Genomic DNA, 16,505 nt, shown 5'->3' with positions numbered 1-16,505 from the left:
AAAAAAAAGCAGCCGAGAGAAGAAACCCTATAGAGCTCTGTTCAAAGGCTCTCCAGTTCACTCTGAGGTTGGTGGAGGCAGAAGTAGGGGTAGACATGGCGGAAGGGGATGCACAGCTTGGGGGTGAGTAGGCAGAGCCTCACACTGTTGCATGCTGAATTTCTTAATAGTATGTAGCATGTGTGGATATCATACATTTGACTGGGCATGTGTTCTAAGCTGGCCTCTCTGGCCAGTGTTGCCAACACTGCATGCAGTTGCAGCGTGTTTTGGACACAGCTAGACTTGGAATAGTTTGATCTTGGATGGAGTGATCTGATTTATGGATGGTGTCGCTTAATGGGAGGGACTTGTATGGGCAGGTACAAACTTATCCTACAGAATAATGCAAAATGAATCTCACCTGTTGCAGCATGTGAAATCTCACCTGTTGCAGGTCATGGTGGTGTATCTACCTTGCACTTGAAGATTTAAATTCTCAAAATTCAAGAGAGGGCAGAAAAATGTCAAAAGAGGGGCAAAAGGCCACTCTTTTTTAATACCACATGACAACTAGTGTGGTACATGGATTAGAGTACTGATCTGGGGCAGGAGAGTAGAGTTGCCAACTCTGGGTTGTGAAATTCCTGGAGATTTTGAGAGAGGACCTGAGGAGGACCGAGAGAAACAGAACGGAGAGCCATGTATGCTGCCTGACCTCGTGTGTGAATAGAGATGGATAGAGAAGAGAATTCCCACAACACAAATATGAGCGACTGTCAATAGGAAATGAAACATATGGCCAATCTTTTATAAGAAATGATATAAATCAGTAACATGGAATTTTTAGGGTTTTTTAAATGTTGACAGAACAGATGGGGGATATGTTGAATGGTCATTTAGTCTTGTCCTTCAGGTCATAACTAATTAACAAAGTAATCTGTCGGTGAGTAGGCTAGTAACAGATTAGGAGGGCTAGCAAGTTCTATAGCAGTGATGGCGAACCTATGGCACGGGTGCCAGAGGTGGCACTCGGAGCCCTCTCTGTGGGCACGCGCACACAGAGTTCGTCATGGCGTGGAAAATCACCCACCCACCCACACATACACCTAGGCTGGCCTGGGCCACTGAGCACAACATGCACGCACCGCGGTGAGCAGGGAGGACTCGGCTGGCGGGCCTGGTGCCTGTGCTCCGGGTGGCTGCTGCCCGAGGGGGCGGGCACAGAGAAGGCAATGATGCTAGAGAGGCACAGAGTGGTGTGTGCGGGACTTGCTGGAGGCTAGAGCAGGCTGGCCCCTGCTCAGCGGGTGGGGCGGAGGAAGAGGGAGCCAACCGTTTTTTTCTAAACGAAAACCTCAGAATTCAGGTTAAGTTGCCGGGTTGGCACTTTGCGATAAATAAGTGGGGTTTGGGTTGCAATTTGGGCACTTTGTCTCAAAAAGGTTCGCCATCACTGTTCTATAGACTTCTTTTCAGGGTTGGAAAAGGGGCCCACAGAGAAGCTACGCCAGACTGCCTATCTTTTCTCTGCTCAGTTAGGCCTTTGAGACACTTTCATAGTTTCCCACTGAACACCTTCTTGTAAGGATCATTTGAGTATACAAATAAATTATTCGCTTCCTCAATGATTTATGCTAATATGGCATCGAGTGCATAAGTCAGGAAAGAAAGGTGAGGTTGCAAAAACCATTGCCAGCATTGCAAAAAATATGAAGCTTCCAAAATATGAAATTCTCTTGCTTCTAATAAAATAGCAACTTCCAAAATGTTCTTATCAAAATTCATATTTTTTTCAATTTTCAGTTCTTGGAATTAGCTCTTCCTGCATGTATGTGTGTTTACTGCCATGGCCATTTTAGAAACAGTACAAGCACACACACACATACAGCACTTCTCTGGCATAAAGCCCTAAAAGGGAAATGTCTAATTTAATTTTCTGCTTTCATTAAAGGTCAAGGTAGGACACTGAACTCACAAGCCATTTGTGTGTATGTTTTTTTCCTCGCTTATGGAGGTATAAATATCACTTCATGCCTTGTTCTCAATTTTTCTTTAAACAACCAAACAAGATTACAAAGTGCTATTAGGCACACAACAGGGCAAGTCAGTTCCAATGTAAAAACCAGTCCAATTCATCCGCCCAGGGTAACACAGAGCGCAAGATATTCTGTCTGCAGATACTTTGGTATGAGAAGGAAAATCCCTGCAGAATATTAAACATCAGGAATGCAACATCAGGAATGCATTAAACATCAGAGCTTTGCCATAAACAACAAGGTGGCATCGTATACCTGCTAGGCACTCGTAACGCTGCAACCTTTGCAGGTACGCATTTGAGGTTTTGCTTGCTTTTCAGAATGCAACTTATTTTATTTTACAAGGTCATATAATGCATGGAGTTTAAGGGCAAATTATACATATAAAATGGCAACAGACTTGTACCTGATGCCACCTTTTCCTATGGCTTTGTGCTCCAGGATACGTTTACACAAAGAAATGTGAACACTGGCAGGAACTTTTGATGCAGGGAGTAAATGAATAATCAAAATTACACTTTCCTGGTAATGCTCCCCCCCCCCAAGTGGAGGATCACATTCTGCATAGTCATTTGATGAATCCCCAGACTTCTCTTGCTTCTGCTTTCTAGAATTATCTCCATGGTTACCCAGGAATGAGCAGAGTGAGATACTGCTCAGTGAGAAGGAGATTACACATTTTAATTGCAACTAGGTGGGGAGGGAAGAGAAGAAAGCTTTCATAGAGGGGCCCATGGACACCTGATACCCAAAAAATCTGTAACAACCTGCAGTCAGCCCATTTAAGCTCCCTGAAATCAGTGGGCTTAAGTCAGCTTTACTTTCTACTGTACGGAGGGCAATGTGTTCAATGCAAAAGAAACTCTCTCTCCTGAGTTCTCTTTAATGTTGTCCACTTTTGATCCTCTGAAAGAAATCTCCAACAGAAGAAAAACCGGAGCTGTCACTGACAGAAACTAGTTTGCCTAAGGACACCTAGGGAGTTCACCGCAGAGATAGGTTGCTAGTTCCCAGATGGGAAATTTCTGGAGAATTGGGGGTGGGGCCTGGGGAGGATGGGATTTCAGAAGTGGAGGAACCCAAGCAAGACTCTAATGCCATAGAGTCCACCTCCCACAGCCGCCATTTTCTCCAGGGGAACTGATATTTTATCTGGAGATCAATTATAACTCTGAGAGATCTCCAGGCTTTCGGTTGCGGACTGAAGCAATGCTAGAGACTCCTGCACGAAGCTGTCCCGGAAAGCCTACTTTTAAAAGCCTTGTGTAAGAATTACTTGTGATGGTAAAAGTCTGCTGGAGACTATCCATGAAGCAACAGTGTTTCTGGGCCAAGGAGAAGATTCATGAGGGCAAACTTTACCAGTGGTTGCCTAGCCCAAGGAGTCATTTGAGTCATTTATCTTTGTTTTCTGTAATCTCATGCTGATTTGGAAACACGTGGATTGTGTGACACCTAGTTTGGTGACAAAAAGTGTACTTGAAGTGTTGAAATAAATAATGCACTTGTGTTCATTGTTTAGCTTTATTAGAAAAGCATATTGAACTGGAGATACTTTGATCTGTTTACACTTTGACCGGTGATGAAATATTTTGGTTGTTGAGGTTGTGTGAAATTGATGACATGGTAAGCTTTGTAATAGGAATCTAAAGTTTGTATTTTTATGTTCTGTAAATACATAAAAAAAGAGAGGATTAATAGTTGTAGTAACTTTATTAGCTCAGTAGTACTTACAGCCATTGGAGCAGATTGGTGTATTCTGGTAACCAACCTAGAGGCTGGCAACTCAAAGCAAAAGTGATATTTAGTCCAGGGACTTTTCTGGTTTATGCATCAGTTGGTCCTAAGCTAATTCTTGAAAACAAAGCTCTATATCTGGATTATACCTAAAAAACAACAACCAAACCTATCACTCCCCGCTGAGATTTATTTCTTAGGACTTAAGGTACTTTGTTGTCCTTGATAGCTTAGAAATGAATGGAACAAATAAGAGGTTCCTCCTGTTGCTTTCAGTGAACCTGTTCTATGCTTCAAATACTACTAAAAACTGGAGGATGGAAGGAGAGAACCGGGAATCAGATAAGTTCAGTTATGCAAGTACAAGTTAGCTAGCAAGCAAATTTGTGTTGATAACCTGTAAAGGACCAGAATGCTGGGAAACTATAGAGGGGTGCGTTCAAGAAGGATTAATCTTATTAATACTTGTGGATGCGTTCTGACCATGTAGTCAGTTAATTCTGAGGGTGGACGAATATTGAACACCTCATATTTACACATCCCTTTCTCCTTCTCAGCAATTTCTCTCCTTTTTATTAATGGCTCCCTGCCTTCTATGGAAGATAATCCTTTCACTTTGCTCTGCTGAAATACAGTTAGGGGACAAGCTGCGGCTCAGTGGTTCAGCATCTGCTTTGTATGCAAAAGGTCCCATGCAAAAGGTCCCAGGTTCAATCCCAACCAAGTCCAGTTAAAGGGATGAGGTAATAAATGATAAGAAAATGTGAATTCATTGGATTCTTATTTCAGTTTATTTTTAGTATGTATGTTTGTTGGTTCAATCCTAAACCACATGGAAGCACAATATTAAATGGTCTACATTAGAACTATTGCTCTGAACCTCCAGTTTAACAGAGAGCTTGCAACAGTTACCTAAAGCAGGTAGAGTTGTACGTGTGATGTGTACGTGTGATGTACTATTCACAAATGACAAAATCACCACAGGGCATGAAGGAAGAGACCTTGGCATGGCTTTGATGGCCACACATAAATCCGATGACCTTCGACTTGGGGCTTTTGGTTCTGAGAAGCCTTGCCTCGTGACTTCGGGATTATTTTATTTCCATTTCTTGATGCCACCATGAAACTTTCTTTGTTTTGACTGAGAATTCTCTGTTGAGAATCAAGGCTAGCAGAGTCTGTTTGTTGTGGGACGCTGCTGAAGAACTGAGATAAGATTCCTAAGTCGAGAATTTATACATGAAGCGATGATTTGAAGGAGGAGGAGGAGGGGACTGAGAGAAGAAATGAAGAACCTAGAAGCTGTAGATATGTGCTCACATTTTTGTAAACATGTATTTTTAAGACTCTCCTAGACCCAAATTTCTTTATGTCAAAATGGATGTTTACTTAGGAATGGTCCCCCTTTCTGATGGCAAGGTATAACTAGAAATCGTCAAGATAAGTGGAGCCTCCTTTTAACAAAGAGTTCTCATTTCTGGTAACCATACCTCCTTGGTAGATGTCCCAGCTGAACATGGTATCTTAGGCCCCTTCCGCACATGCAAAAATAATGCGTTTTCAAACCACTTTCACAACCGTTTGCAAGTGGGTTTTGCCATTCCGCACAGCTTCAAAGAGCACTGAAAGCAGTTTGAAAGTGCATTATTCTGCATGTGCGGAAGGAGCCTGAGAGTATAGAGCAGGGGTAGGGAACCTGCGGCTCTCCAGATGTTCAGGAACTACAATTCCCATCAGCCTCTGTCAGCATGGCCAATTGGCCATGCTGGTAGGGGCTGATGGGAATTGTAGTTCCTGAACATCTGGAGAGCCGCAGGTTCCCTACCCCTGGTATAGAGCATTTCCCCCCAAAATAAACCTTTGTCATTGGACCAAGGGCAAGGATACGAAGACGGGGAAAAAATCACCCCTTTTCTCCTGTCCACTGTCAAACTTAGGTCACTGCAACTATATGGGCATCAGTGCAGTAAAAGGTTTTCTATCACTTGCTTCTCTCAAGCAATTGCAAGGCTCATTAAACACACATATATACACACACACACACACACACACACACATATTGATTGTGCTCACCAAAGCGAAAGTAAAAGAGAGGCCGGTTTGCCGCCGTGCTGTGGGGTGCTGTACGCTCTCTAGCTGCTGCTTCCCGGATGTCACAGACCCCAAGGTTGCTAGTGCGGAGCGTCCTCCTCGTGGCCCCTTCACTGTGCTGCAGTCTACACCGTACCGCAGCAGCTCCATTCGCCGCTGTAACAAGTCGGAAAAAACTAATTAAGTCAGGTTTAGTTTTTTGACATTTGTTACAGCAACGGATGGAGCTTCTGCCCCCATGCAGTAAAGTGCGTGGCACATGCGCACGCAAGCCCACACGTGGGCACACATACATACATAGGCACGCATACACACACACAAACACTACAGTATGGAGCCACATAGTCAGTTTCCCATTTTGCCAACATTGGTGTTTGTAATGTCAGCAAAGCAGCAGCCAGAGGATTGGAACAGAGGGGGCAAGGGGGCGCTGCCTTGCGGTTTACTGTCAGTCTGGTGGGCACATTTGTACAAGCGGTAGAGTCATCTTTTCTCCCTCCCTCCCAAAACCCACTGTGAAGAAATCAGCAATTTTAGTTTTAATAAACATATACAATCTTCTTCCCCATCAGCCATGAGCTCCAATATCCAGTTTTATCAATGATTGTTTTTCCTGATTGAAAAAGATTGTGTTAAGCGAACAGAAAGCTGAAGAAAGATGCCCCAATAATTTTACTTCTAATTCAAGACAATTCCCACATAGGAAACAGCAATCCTCCATTCATATGAATCAAATGGTAGAGCAAGTCCATGTGAAAACACCAATTTTGTCTGGAAAGAACTGAAGACATTTATAGAGAAACAAACAGTATTACAAACAATGTATTGTCGAAGGCTTTCACGGCTGGATTCAACTGGTTCTGGTAGGTTTTCCGGGCTGTATGGCCGTGGTCTGGTGGATCTTGTTCCTAATGTTTCGACTGCGTCTGTGGCTGGCATCTTCAGAGGAGTATCACAGAGAAAAGTATGTTACACAGATGCAGGCGAAACGTTAGGAGATCCACCAGACTACGGCCACACAGCCCAGAAAACCCACCAGAACCAGCATTACAAACATATTGAAGATCTTCCAGGCCTGAGTGCAAATTTGCTATAATTTATATTAATTCTGGTAACAGACAGCTGGAACTGACAGTAATGTGTTCCCTCCCCATATTTTGGTAAATAAAAATCAGCTTTCGTTCAGCAGATATAGCTGGCGGGTCTGCGCCAGTCAGTCAGTCAAATTTTATTGCTCATGGCCTTAGGCCGTTACAATTTCTTACACCAGAATAAAATTGCCATGACTGTGTGTTTGCCCCAGCTCTGCAATAGTACAGAAAGCCTTCAGAGGCTCTTACATTTGTGAATATATGTATGGACAATGCTTGCTGAAAAGCTTCAGAAGCCAAAGGGGCAGCTGAGCCAGTGATTAGTGATAATTGTACAAGTTGTAGGACTGAACTGGTCTTGGTGCGGCACTGGGCACAGAATTTCAGTATCTCTTAATGAAGAGTAAGATGCAGTATTGTTACTGTGTGTAAAGAGTAACATTTCACCATTATTGTTCCTGTGACTGCAGTAACAACTGGTCATTATTTTTAATTAACAGCTAAAGTTACTACATTACAGTACGGAAACATGGATCTTATCAGATAACTGGAAAGAGGCACAGTGCCTCATGTGTTCTAGATTAGCTTCTGAAGGGAATGGTACCAGGACTCAACTCAGCCTGAATCTCACATTTCTCTGGGTTCCACAACTGTTCTCAAATATATGGGGACTGGGTATAGTTAACTCAGTGATAAAATAGAGGCTACTGCATAGTATTATTGCTTCAAATGATACAGGGATGAGTTCTGTCCTTGGAATGGATTTCTGACTGAAATTCTGAAGAACCCTCATTGAAATAAAGGCAAGGTGGCCAAAAATATGAAAATATATGTACAAAATTAAGGTTCCTTCTAGACTTTTTGGAACACGATACATGTGCTCCTCCCATGTGAAGACGTGACCCCGTCCCCAGTTTCTCAGTTAGCGACTCCTCTAACTCCAACTCCAACTCTCTGAACCAGGACCATTGGCCTTTCACTAAGGTGACCAGGGCACAGGAGCGCACGGGCTTCTGGGGCTTGCCGTTTGCCGCCCTGTGACAGAGCGGCAAACGGCAAGCCCCAGAAGGCCATGCGCTCCTGCGGCCGGGCGCACGGGAGGTTGCCACACTGCCTTGCGCCCCCAAGGCAGTGCAGCAGCCTCCCAAAAATCGGGGCAATTTGTAGAACCTGCAGGACGCGGGACAAATTGTCCAAAGGATTGACGGTCCCGCCAAAAGCGGGACGGCTGGTCAGCCTACCTTTCACAGGAGTTTCCAGTGGGAGCTGCCCCTATGACCTAACTATGGTGGTAAACCTGGTCAGACTGTACCATTTGTAGACTGCTGATCTTGTCCGAATGTTCTTCTATGCAGGTGAAAAAAAATCTTTCAATAGAAAAAGAGCATGCCTGGAAAAAGGGTTCTAGTTTGTCTTCCCTCCCTCATCTTCGTTTTCCATGGCATGGTAACGACAAGGCCTGACTACAGCAATTGCACTCTACATGGGTTTGAGGTAGAAACTCTAGCTGGTGCTGAATGCCACAACTTGGTTACTATTGGGAGTTAGACAAAAAAGGCATATTACTTATACAGTGCTGTTTTTAACAGTGTAATCCGCTTTGAGTCCCAGCAAGGCAGGAGGATAAGCTGGTGCCACAGCTGATTAAAAAACAGGGAATTTGCTTCTCCACCTATAACCTTCTCATTTCATGGATCACAATATAACCAAAAAGAAAAAAAGAAGACTTTATGGCACCTTCTGCACACGCAAAATAATGCATTTTCAAACCACTTTCACAACTGTTTGTAAGTGGATTTTGCCATTCCGCACAGCTTCAAAGAGCACTGAAAGCAGTTTGAAAGTGCATTATTCTGCATGTGCGGAATGAGCCTATGAGAAGGCTGGGAGAAAAGGAAATGCCAGCACACCTATGTCACTCAGAACGTTCTCTCTTGCAGCAAGGCAAAATGTCCTCCAAATCAGCATCTCAGGAACCAGACATCATGGCTGAACAGTGACTACTTCCAGGATTTAAATAAAAATCTCCAGACCCACAGATCTTTTACAACAGCCAGAGGAGCTTTTATGTAGACTCGTTTGATATTAGCTCTTCCTATCAACTTGTATTATTTTAAGGTCAGGCACAGGGTGTACAACTTCCTTCAGGGGGGAGCTGAGAATAACACCATTCAGCTTTACTAAGAAGAACTGGTAATACAATAGAACACGACCCCTGGCAAGCAAACTGGTTTGCTAGAGGGCAATTTGCATGAGGGACTATTCAGTGGTGACCCCCCCAAATGACCTACTCCTCATTGTCGCTGTCCTGCCGCTGAAGGGATAACCAGCCTCTCAGATGAGTCCATAAGATGAGCTCCAGCATCCAGTCACTTTTGAGAAGGGGGATAAGATGTTGGAGGGAACACAGGAGAAGAGGTAGTTCAGTTCAGCTTCAGTTTCTGTCCTATCCCCTGTAGTTTTAATCCCCTCATGTGTTTTTACTTGTTCAAAATACATTTTAACTAAACTTTTACCTCACATGTTTAAAAAAATTATATCTTTATATTCCATCACCTTGGGTAACAGCTTGCAAAACTCTGCGTCTGAATCCCACAGCTATGAAACCAATTTGTGACAAAGCCTTTTCCCCCCTACTAAGGGGCTGCACACAGCTTCATAAGATGTTTGGGATCTAGGTTCATTTTGAACAATAAACCTTTCCCTCAGTTTCCAGGTGTTTTACAGGTAGACAGTGGGTTTGCTGCTTTGAGATAAATCTTGTGGTGCACAAGTTGATTATTGAGTTCACCAAGGCTGGATTAATGTATAAACTATTAAGAATGTTTATTCATTTGGCTTCAAAGGAAAAATTCAGCAGCATAGGTCTCCAGGCAGGCAAAGCAAAAACCTGGCTGAGACACAAACATGATTATGACTTCAGAGACTAGTTAGACTTTTCTACAATGCTCCCCGACACCAGCAGACTTTTACTGACTAGCCACTAGGTCGGATCCTCCCTCACACACAGGATTCCATCCACATCAGCCTGCCCTTTCCCCAGAGCGAGACTAAATTATATGAGGTCTGCTTAGCACAGAGACAGGCCTCTTAATCGAACACTTTCTTCTGTCCCAGAGGCCCCTTCCGCACACGCAAAATAATGCGTTTCCAAACCATTTTCACAACTGTTTGCAAGTGGATTTTGCCATTCTGCACAGCTTCAAAGAGCACTGAAAGCAGTTTGAAAGTGCATTATTCTGCATGTGCGGAATGAGACATAGATAGAGTGTAACTGTTTTGCCATGCTCCCAGGCAGAGCTACCCTTCGCTCTGTCTGTTCCTTTTCCTAAGTTGGACTTGAGCTGTCCCTGCTCTCTCTCTGAAGCAGAACTCAACTTCCTCTTCTGCTGTGTTCCCTCCAACATCTCATTTCCTTCTCGAAGGTGGACTGGAAGCTGGAGCAGCAGTGCTGCGGTCTCATCTGAGTGGCTGGCCTCTTGTCCATCGCATTCATCAGCAACCTTCCTTGTTTCTCCCTGGCTGTAAACCACTGGAGTGGGCAACACCAACAACACACAGGGGGTCAGATTTTGCCCAAGGGCCACCTGCTTCTGACTCCTACCCTATGTCCAACTCTGTTGAGGTTCCACATCTGAGAAAACCAGAACTTAACTGCAACTGCGCACATGTCAAACAATACAGCCTAAGTGGTGGTAAGGCTCTGAAGAGATAAGGCTGGCCTTTGTACAGCAGAGGCATCTGTGACCTTAGCAGTGCTCTGTTTAGGGTGCACAGAGTAGTCTATAGACATCAACAACAGTAGTCTTTATGTGATTGTCCACTGGACAACCATTTGCAGGCCTGAAGCCATAAAAGAACTTTTGGCTATGTCAGACAATGATTTTTTTTTAAAAAAAAATCAATGGGACTTTTGAGAAGTGGAAGCAAATTATTTCCTATTTTTAGGTTTCCGAAAAGTCTCAAATGCACCCTTATTTAAAAACAGTTGGTTCCATTTATGGATTAGCATTTGCCTCTGACATAGCCTAATTATGATGAACAAATGTGTAGGAAATTGACTTCAATGGACTTAGCGAAGTATAATTCTGCTCCAGATTGCACTGTCAAGGATGCAATAATAATGGCAGATCAGACAAGTACTTCATTAAACCCAATACTCAGTAATGATCCAATAGTATCCAGATGCTCCAGAGAGTTGCAGAAGCCGGCCAGAATACTGACAGCTGAATTTGTCTGCAATGACTAATAACCTGAAGCATGCCACCTCTGAAACAGAACTTCATTCCACTTAATTGCACTTTTTCTCGGTTTAAATTGCTGTTTTAAATAAGGGTAACAGCAGCTTTGTCTTTGCCACAAACACTAAAAGGTGTAGCCAGCTCTTGTCAGGTGTAGGAGGCCTTAAACGCTGGCCCACAAAAGGAGTCTAAATCCTTGGGGGAAGCCAATGATCCCAACAGGCTTAGTAATGAACCCAGTAATAGAAAGACGAAAAGTAATTCAATCTGTTTTTTTGTTGTATGTACTTGTCGTTTGGTTACAATAAGTGCATGGGTAGGCGTGGTAAGTAGGTGTAAGTCAGTGTGGTGGTGCCTAATTTAATGGAGACAAGACAAGGATAAATGTAAGTATCCTGGTGCACAGTAGCCTTATAGTCCATCCAATCCAGCATCCAGTTTTAGATGCAGGTTCTAATCACAATGGTGGGTGAAAAACCTTCAAAGGTGTTTTAGACCTGGTGTACATACTTGACTAACACCTGTTCAGTATGAATTAGTAGAGTATTAGCAAAGTAGAATGGACTCTACAATTTTAAGTGCACGTAGCAGATTGCATTCTCAAGTGCTTACTATCATGAAATAATTCTCTGGAAGTAGCAAAGTTGCAAAACACTGGGCACTGCAGCCTAGCATCTTTCTCCTTTATGTGCTGACTTTAAAAATTTGGCTGGTTTTTTTTAACTTGTGAGAGTTTTTCCATCTATGGAAATTTTCAAACATGAAATCTTGCACTTGCATTCTAATGTGGTGCTGTCTCAGGATTTTAACACGTCATCCTGCCGCATGCACAGATCAAAGCCGATTCGTTCTGGAATCCAATTTGTGCTGTCAATCACTACTTCTAGATTTTTTGTGTCAGCTATTCATCAGGGAAGAGGGGTTTCTTTTAAATCCTGATGCGTCCTAAATTTATCAGGCACATTGTGGTTAATGTGCATATCCCCAACCATCCCTTTCGTTATTTATTTACAATGAACTAAATTAAGAATCTTAAGCATTTCTATTCTCTATGCAATCCACAGTACTATACATTTAAAATGGTGTACACATCTACTATTGTTTAAAACGGTGTTCACATCAGACAAGGAGACATAGGAGTACACATGAACACATGTGTACACATGAACACATGGGGTGGGTAGGAGGAACCTACATACACTGTACAACAGCGAAAAGGTTCCTTTCTGCCCCGGGAAACTCCCCCCAAGATGCACACTGATACTTGAGTACAACGTGTACAACAGCTTCATGCATCGCTTGTGCCGCTCTACATACCTGGAGGTTGTGGCAAATAGGCGCCAATTAATTTTGATCTCTTCTTTTCATAGCCCTTCTGTGTGATGTCACCTGCCAAGGAAAGCAAAGAGGAGGAAAATCAATAAAGCTTGAATGAGGAGACAATCTGGTTGCTCAAGCGAGGTAGCATACGCTTTGTCACTGGGGCGCTGTCTGTTGGTCCCGACAATTGTAATGAATGGACAACTGAAAGGGCATTACAATCATCTTGCCTAGAAAATTTAATTTACACTGGAGCCAGCGCGGCTTATTCTGGCAGTGGGGACTCCAAGAAGCAAGGGCTGTTTTGTCATTCTGAGACTGTTACACAAAACCACATCAGCCTTCATTAAGTTCATCAACAGTGGATTATATAGAATGCTTTGGTCGGTAATGGCTGGCAAAAGACATCACCAATTAGCATTTTTCTCCACTATTAATGGAGCTCTTTACTCGAGCATGAAGGGCGCACAAAAGATTTGGAACTGTGGACGTACTATTTAAATAACAATATAAACATTTGGCTAAGCGCTTCTTCAAGACAAAAATACAAACCATCAAACATATCGTGGTTCCCACAACTGAACTATAAAAAGACATCCCTTCTACCAATTCAGAAGAGCAGTTGGAGTAAGTTTTCTGAAAGGCAATATGAACCTCACAATATCTGGGTGGCATGCATATTTCCCCCTCATCCTGGAGGTGTGCAAAGAGTAAGAAAGCAAGACTGAAGGCTCCGTTTCATTATCACCGTGACTAACCGATTGAAATGTTTAAATACAGATTACAAGCATGGCTTTAAATTTTGTTTCAGTGCTCAGTCTGAGAGCTCTTCCTGACAATGGTATAACTACACTGTGAAAACTCTGGCCCAATAACACATTCTGTGCCCAGCCAAAATCTAGATCCAGAGTGTCTTTTGGTCCCTCAGGTCAACCGAAATGCAGCAAAGAGAAGGGGCAGCCTGATTTATTTTATTCAACTACTGTAATTTAAAAGTGTTTATTCTTTTATTTCTATGCTACCCTTTTCTCCAACTCTTTCAGCCAAGGGAAGGAGGGCTGGCTCCAAGCATTTATCCCAAGTCTGGCCAATCCAGAAGCAACATACTGCTTGCCAGTCATAGCAGGCAATGTTGCACACCCATCTTTGCCTAAAGAGAGTGTTGAGTGCAGTATTGTTTAGTATATTCTCCCCGATTTCAAGTCTTGAGGTTCCTTACAAAAAGATCAAAAGCCTCTGATGTTCTACTTAAGTTGCATTTACACTATTTTTGTCTCACTGAAATTGAAAAGAATACCACCTCTGAATTCTGTCCCCTTATTCTCCTTCTTCTGTAGGCCAAGAACATTGGTGTGCTCTGCTAGCTGGTGGCTTTTAGATCTGCTGCTCTGAGTCTGAATGAACCCTCAAGCTAGTCCCAGGAACACAACCCGAGATCTGGGAAGTGTACTGAGTCCAGAGCTGGAATTTAACTCTACTAGGGAGGATTAAAAAAAAACAGCTCATAGAAGAAGTAGATTTATATCCCACCCCCTTTCTCTCCTGTAAGGAGACTCAAAGGGGCTTACAAACTCCTTTCCCTTCCCCCCTCACAACAAACACCCTATGAGGTAGGTGGGCCTGAGAGAGCTCAGAAGAACTGTGACTAGTCCAAGGTCACCCAGCTGGCGTGTGTTGGAGTGCACAGGCTAATCTGAATTCCCCAGATAAGCCTCCACAGCTCAAGTGGCAGAGCGGGGCCGGGTCCTCCAGATTAGAGTACACCTGCTCTTAACCACTATGCCACTGCTGCTCCTTCCTTCAGATGACCTCTGAGCATACGTGTGTGTCCATACTCAACTCAGTGAGTTTCTCATTTAAGTTTCAATAAGAAAATTAAGGAAGCAGTGCTCATTAATCCACCGAACATGCAGCACGTGCGATTTGGTATTGCAAAATATTGGTTCTGCACTCCCTGCCCCATGTTTCTGCAGCATATATTGTATTTGTGCATCAGGCCCCACTCAAAGAAGCTTTTAGTGCAACGCATCTTTACAACCCCCACCCCCAAACAGGAAATGAATGAGGCATTCAGCATGTTCATTCAATAAAACAATTAAGGAGAAAACATGTAACTGGATAGATCAATGGCCTTCTTCCTGCTGCTTTCTCTGCAGCTTTGGAATATATCGAACTATAATCGGAGGAAAGGATGACGAGCAAAGAAAACGTATCACTGGTGACAAGATCCAATACTCCAACCTATCATTAACTGCCACAGTAACTGGGAAGAAGATCACCTGTTCCTTGGCAACCAGGTTTGAAGTAAGAACGATTGAATGGTGCATTCCGCCTTGCGTATCATTTTGAATCAGCCCTTAATCCAGTGTTTTCCAACCTTTTCGACATCACGGTACCCTTAACCTCACTCTTCTTATCTCACGGTACCCCTACTATCCTCCACCCACCTTCCCCTCCCAGTTCCCCTGCTTGCCACCCCCCCACACCTTCTCCTCCCAGGGTGAAGGGAAGTACGGGGGGGGGGGTAGGAGGTGGCTGCTGATTTTGCGGCAGGCCCTGCTCCCTGGGCCAGCTCCATATCCTTGCTGGTGCCAGTGGGAGACACCACAAAAGGGAGGGGGGCCGGTAGCATTGCTGCGGTACCCCTGGGACATGCTCACGGCACCCCAGGGTACCACGGAATCCTGGTTTGGAGTCACTGCCTTAATCATAGGTGTCAAACTCGCAGCCCTCCAGATGTTATGGACTACAGTTCCCATCATCCCCTGCCAGTCCATAGCATCTGGAGGGCCGCGAGTTTGAAACCTGTGCCTCAGATCATTCACTCCCAAGTTTTGTGCGGGGGACACATGGCAAGAGAAACGGGCAATGTGCCATGATGAATGAATTAAAAGTTCCTATGAATCAACAACGCTCCCACACGTCTCATTCCACGGGGCTTCCACATCATATGGGATTGGATAACACACTCTCTCCCAGGAGAATTACCCGCCCTTAGAGGAAGCTGTCTGTTGTATTGCCTGGCAAGTCACCCCTCAGATCAGGACATACACTCACAACAGAGACATGCAAAAGCACAAGGAATGAATACTTCTCTGAGCAAAGATCATTCTTAACTCAAGCAGCCAAACAGACTGAATTCTGGAGAGGCAATATTTGAAAGATGCCTCTCGTTTTAATTCTAAAACGTCCCAGCTATGAGAAAATATGGGAAACTGCCCTAGAACTGCCTCTGGTTTGAACCCAGGCTATTAATTGTAATAGCTGCACACAAATAACTAGCTTGTAATTCCCATCAGATATATGTGCAATAACATAAAAACTCAATCACAGCCAGCTTTGGGTATTTTTAGACAACTTTGGGTATTAGACAGCTTTGGATATTTTTAGGCAACAAAATTGCGCCAGGATACGTTTCTCTTGAAAACCATCTACAAAGTTACTGTGTTTATGGAATGAAATGTCCTTCCATCCCCCACAAAACCTATTCCGTCCTCAGAATATCGAAGTTGCTTAAAGACTCGTTCACAGCCGATGACTCAAGTTGACTGTCAGAATCTTGCCAAGAGAGATCTGAATGAAGCATTGCTGCTCATAAGCGAGCGTTATGACTCACTCGTTGCTCCCACTGATGATGCAGGCAGCCTCTCCGTCTGCCCTTCCAAAAATACACAAGGAGACTAGAGATTGCAGTTTGGGAAGAAGCAAGCTGCAGAAGCATAAAAGGAAACAAGCCCCATGGACACACAGGCGAGGATTCAAGGCACCAAGTAAATACACTTAAGCAGAGTTTTATACTAGAAGTCCAGTTAACCTAACCACCACCCCAGGTTTCTTGGCAAACCACATTTGAAAATAAGAGGGATTTGAAAGATGATTTTAAATTACTGGGAGAGGAAAGGGGCTCTGCTATTTATGGGTAGGGAACACAAACTCAAAAGTCCATGGTGCAAAGTGGCATCCAGTTGTGATATCCTATAGCAGTGGTGGCGAACCTATGGCACGGG

The 16,505-nt window shown here is 43.7% G+C and overlaps 1 protein-coding gene across 4 annotated transcripts in view; it reads right to left on the bottom strand.

Annotated features, from left to right (window-relative positions):
* The window catches only part of DIP2C (disco interacting protein 2 homolog C), a 353,066-nt gene that overhangs the window by 126,249 nt on the left and 210,312 nt on the right, over positions 1-16,505 (bottom strand). For 2 of the 4 annotated variants that reach the window (XM_048510380.1, XM_048510381.1), the window contains exons 2-3: positions 12,496-12,567; positions 5,829-6,002 (exon numbers count right to left, since the gene is read on the bottom strand). In XM_048510380.1, the coding sequence (XP_048366337.1) occupies positions 5,829-6,002; positions 12,496-12,567 (246 nt within the window). The remainder of the gene's footprint in view (positions 1-5,828; positions 6,003-12,495; positions 12,568-16,505) is intronic. The other 2 variants (XM_048510382.1, XM_048510383.1) reach the window with 1 other exon arrangement.

This window comes from Sphaerodactylus townsendi, linkage group LG11 (genome assembly GCF_021028975.2).
Source record: "Sphaerodactylus townsendi isolate TG3544 linkage group LG11, MPM_Stown_v2.3, whole genome shotgun sequence".
In the NCBI taxonomy this organism is placed as follows: domain Eukaryota; kingdom Metazoa; phylum Chordata; class Lepidosauria; order Squamata; family Sphaerodactylidae; genus Sphaerodactylus; species Sphaerodactylus townsendi.
The sequence above is the reverse complement of the archived record's forward strand: the minus strand, read 5'-3'. Positions and strand labels throughout refer to the sequence as shown.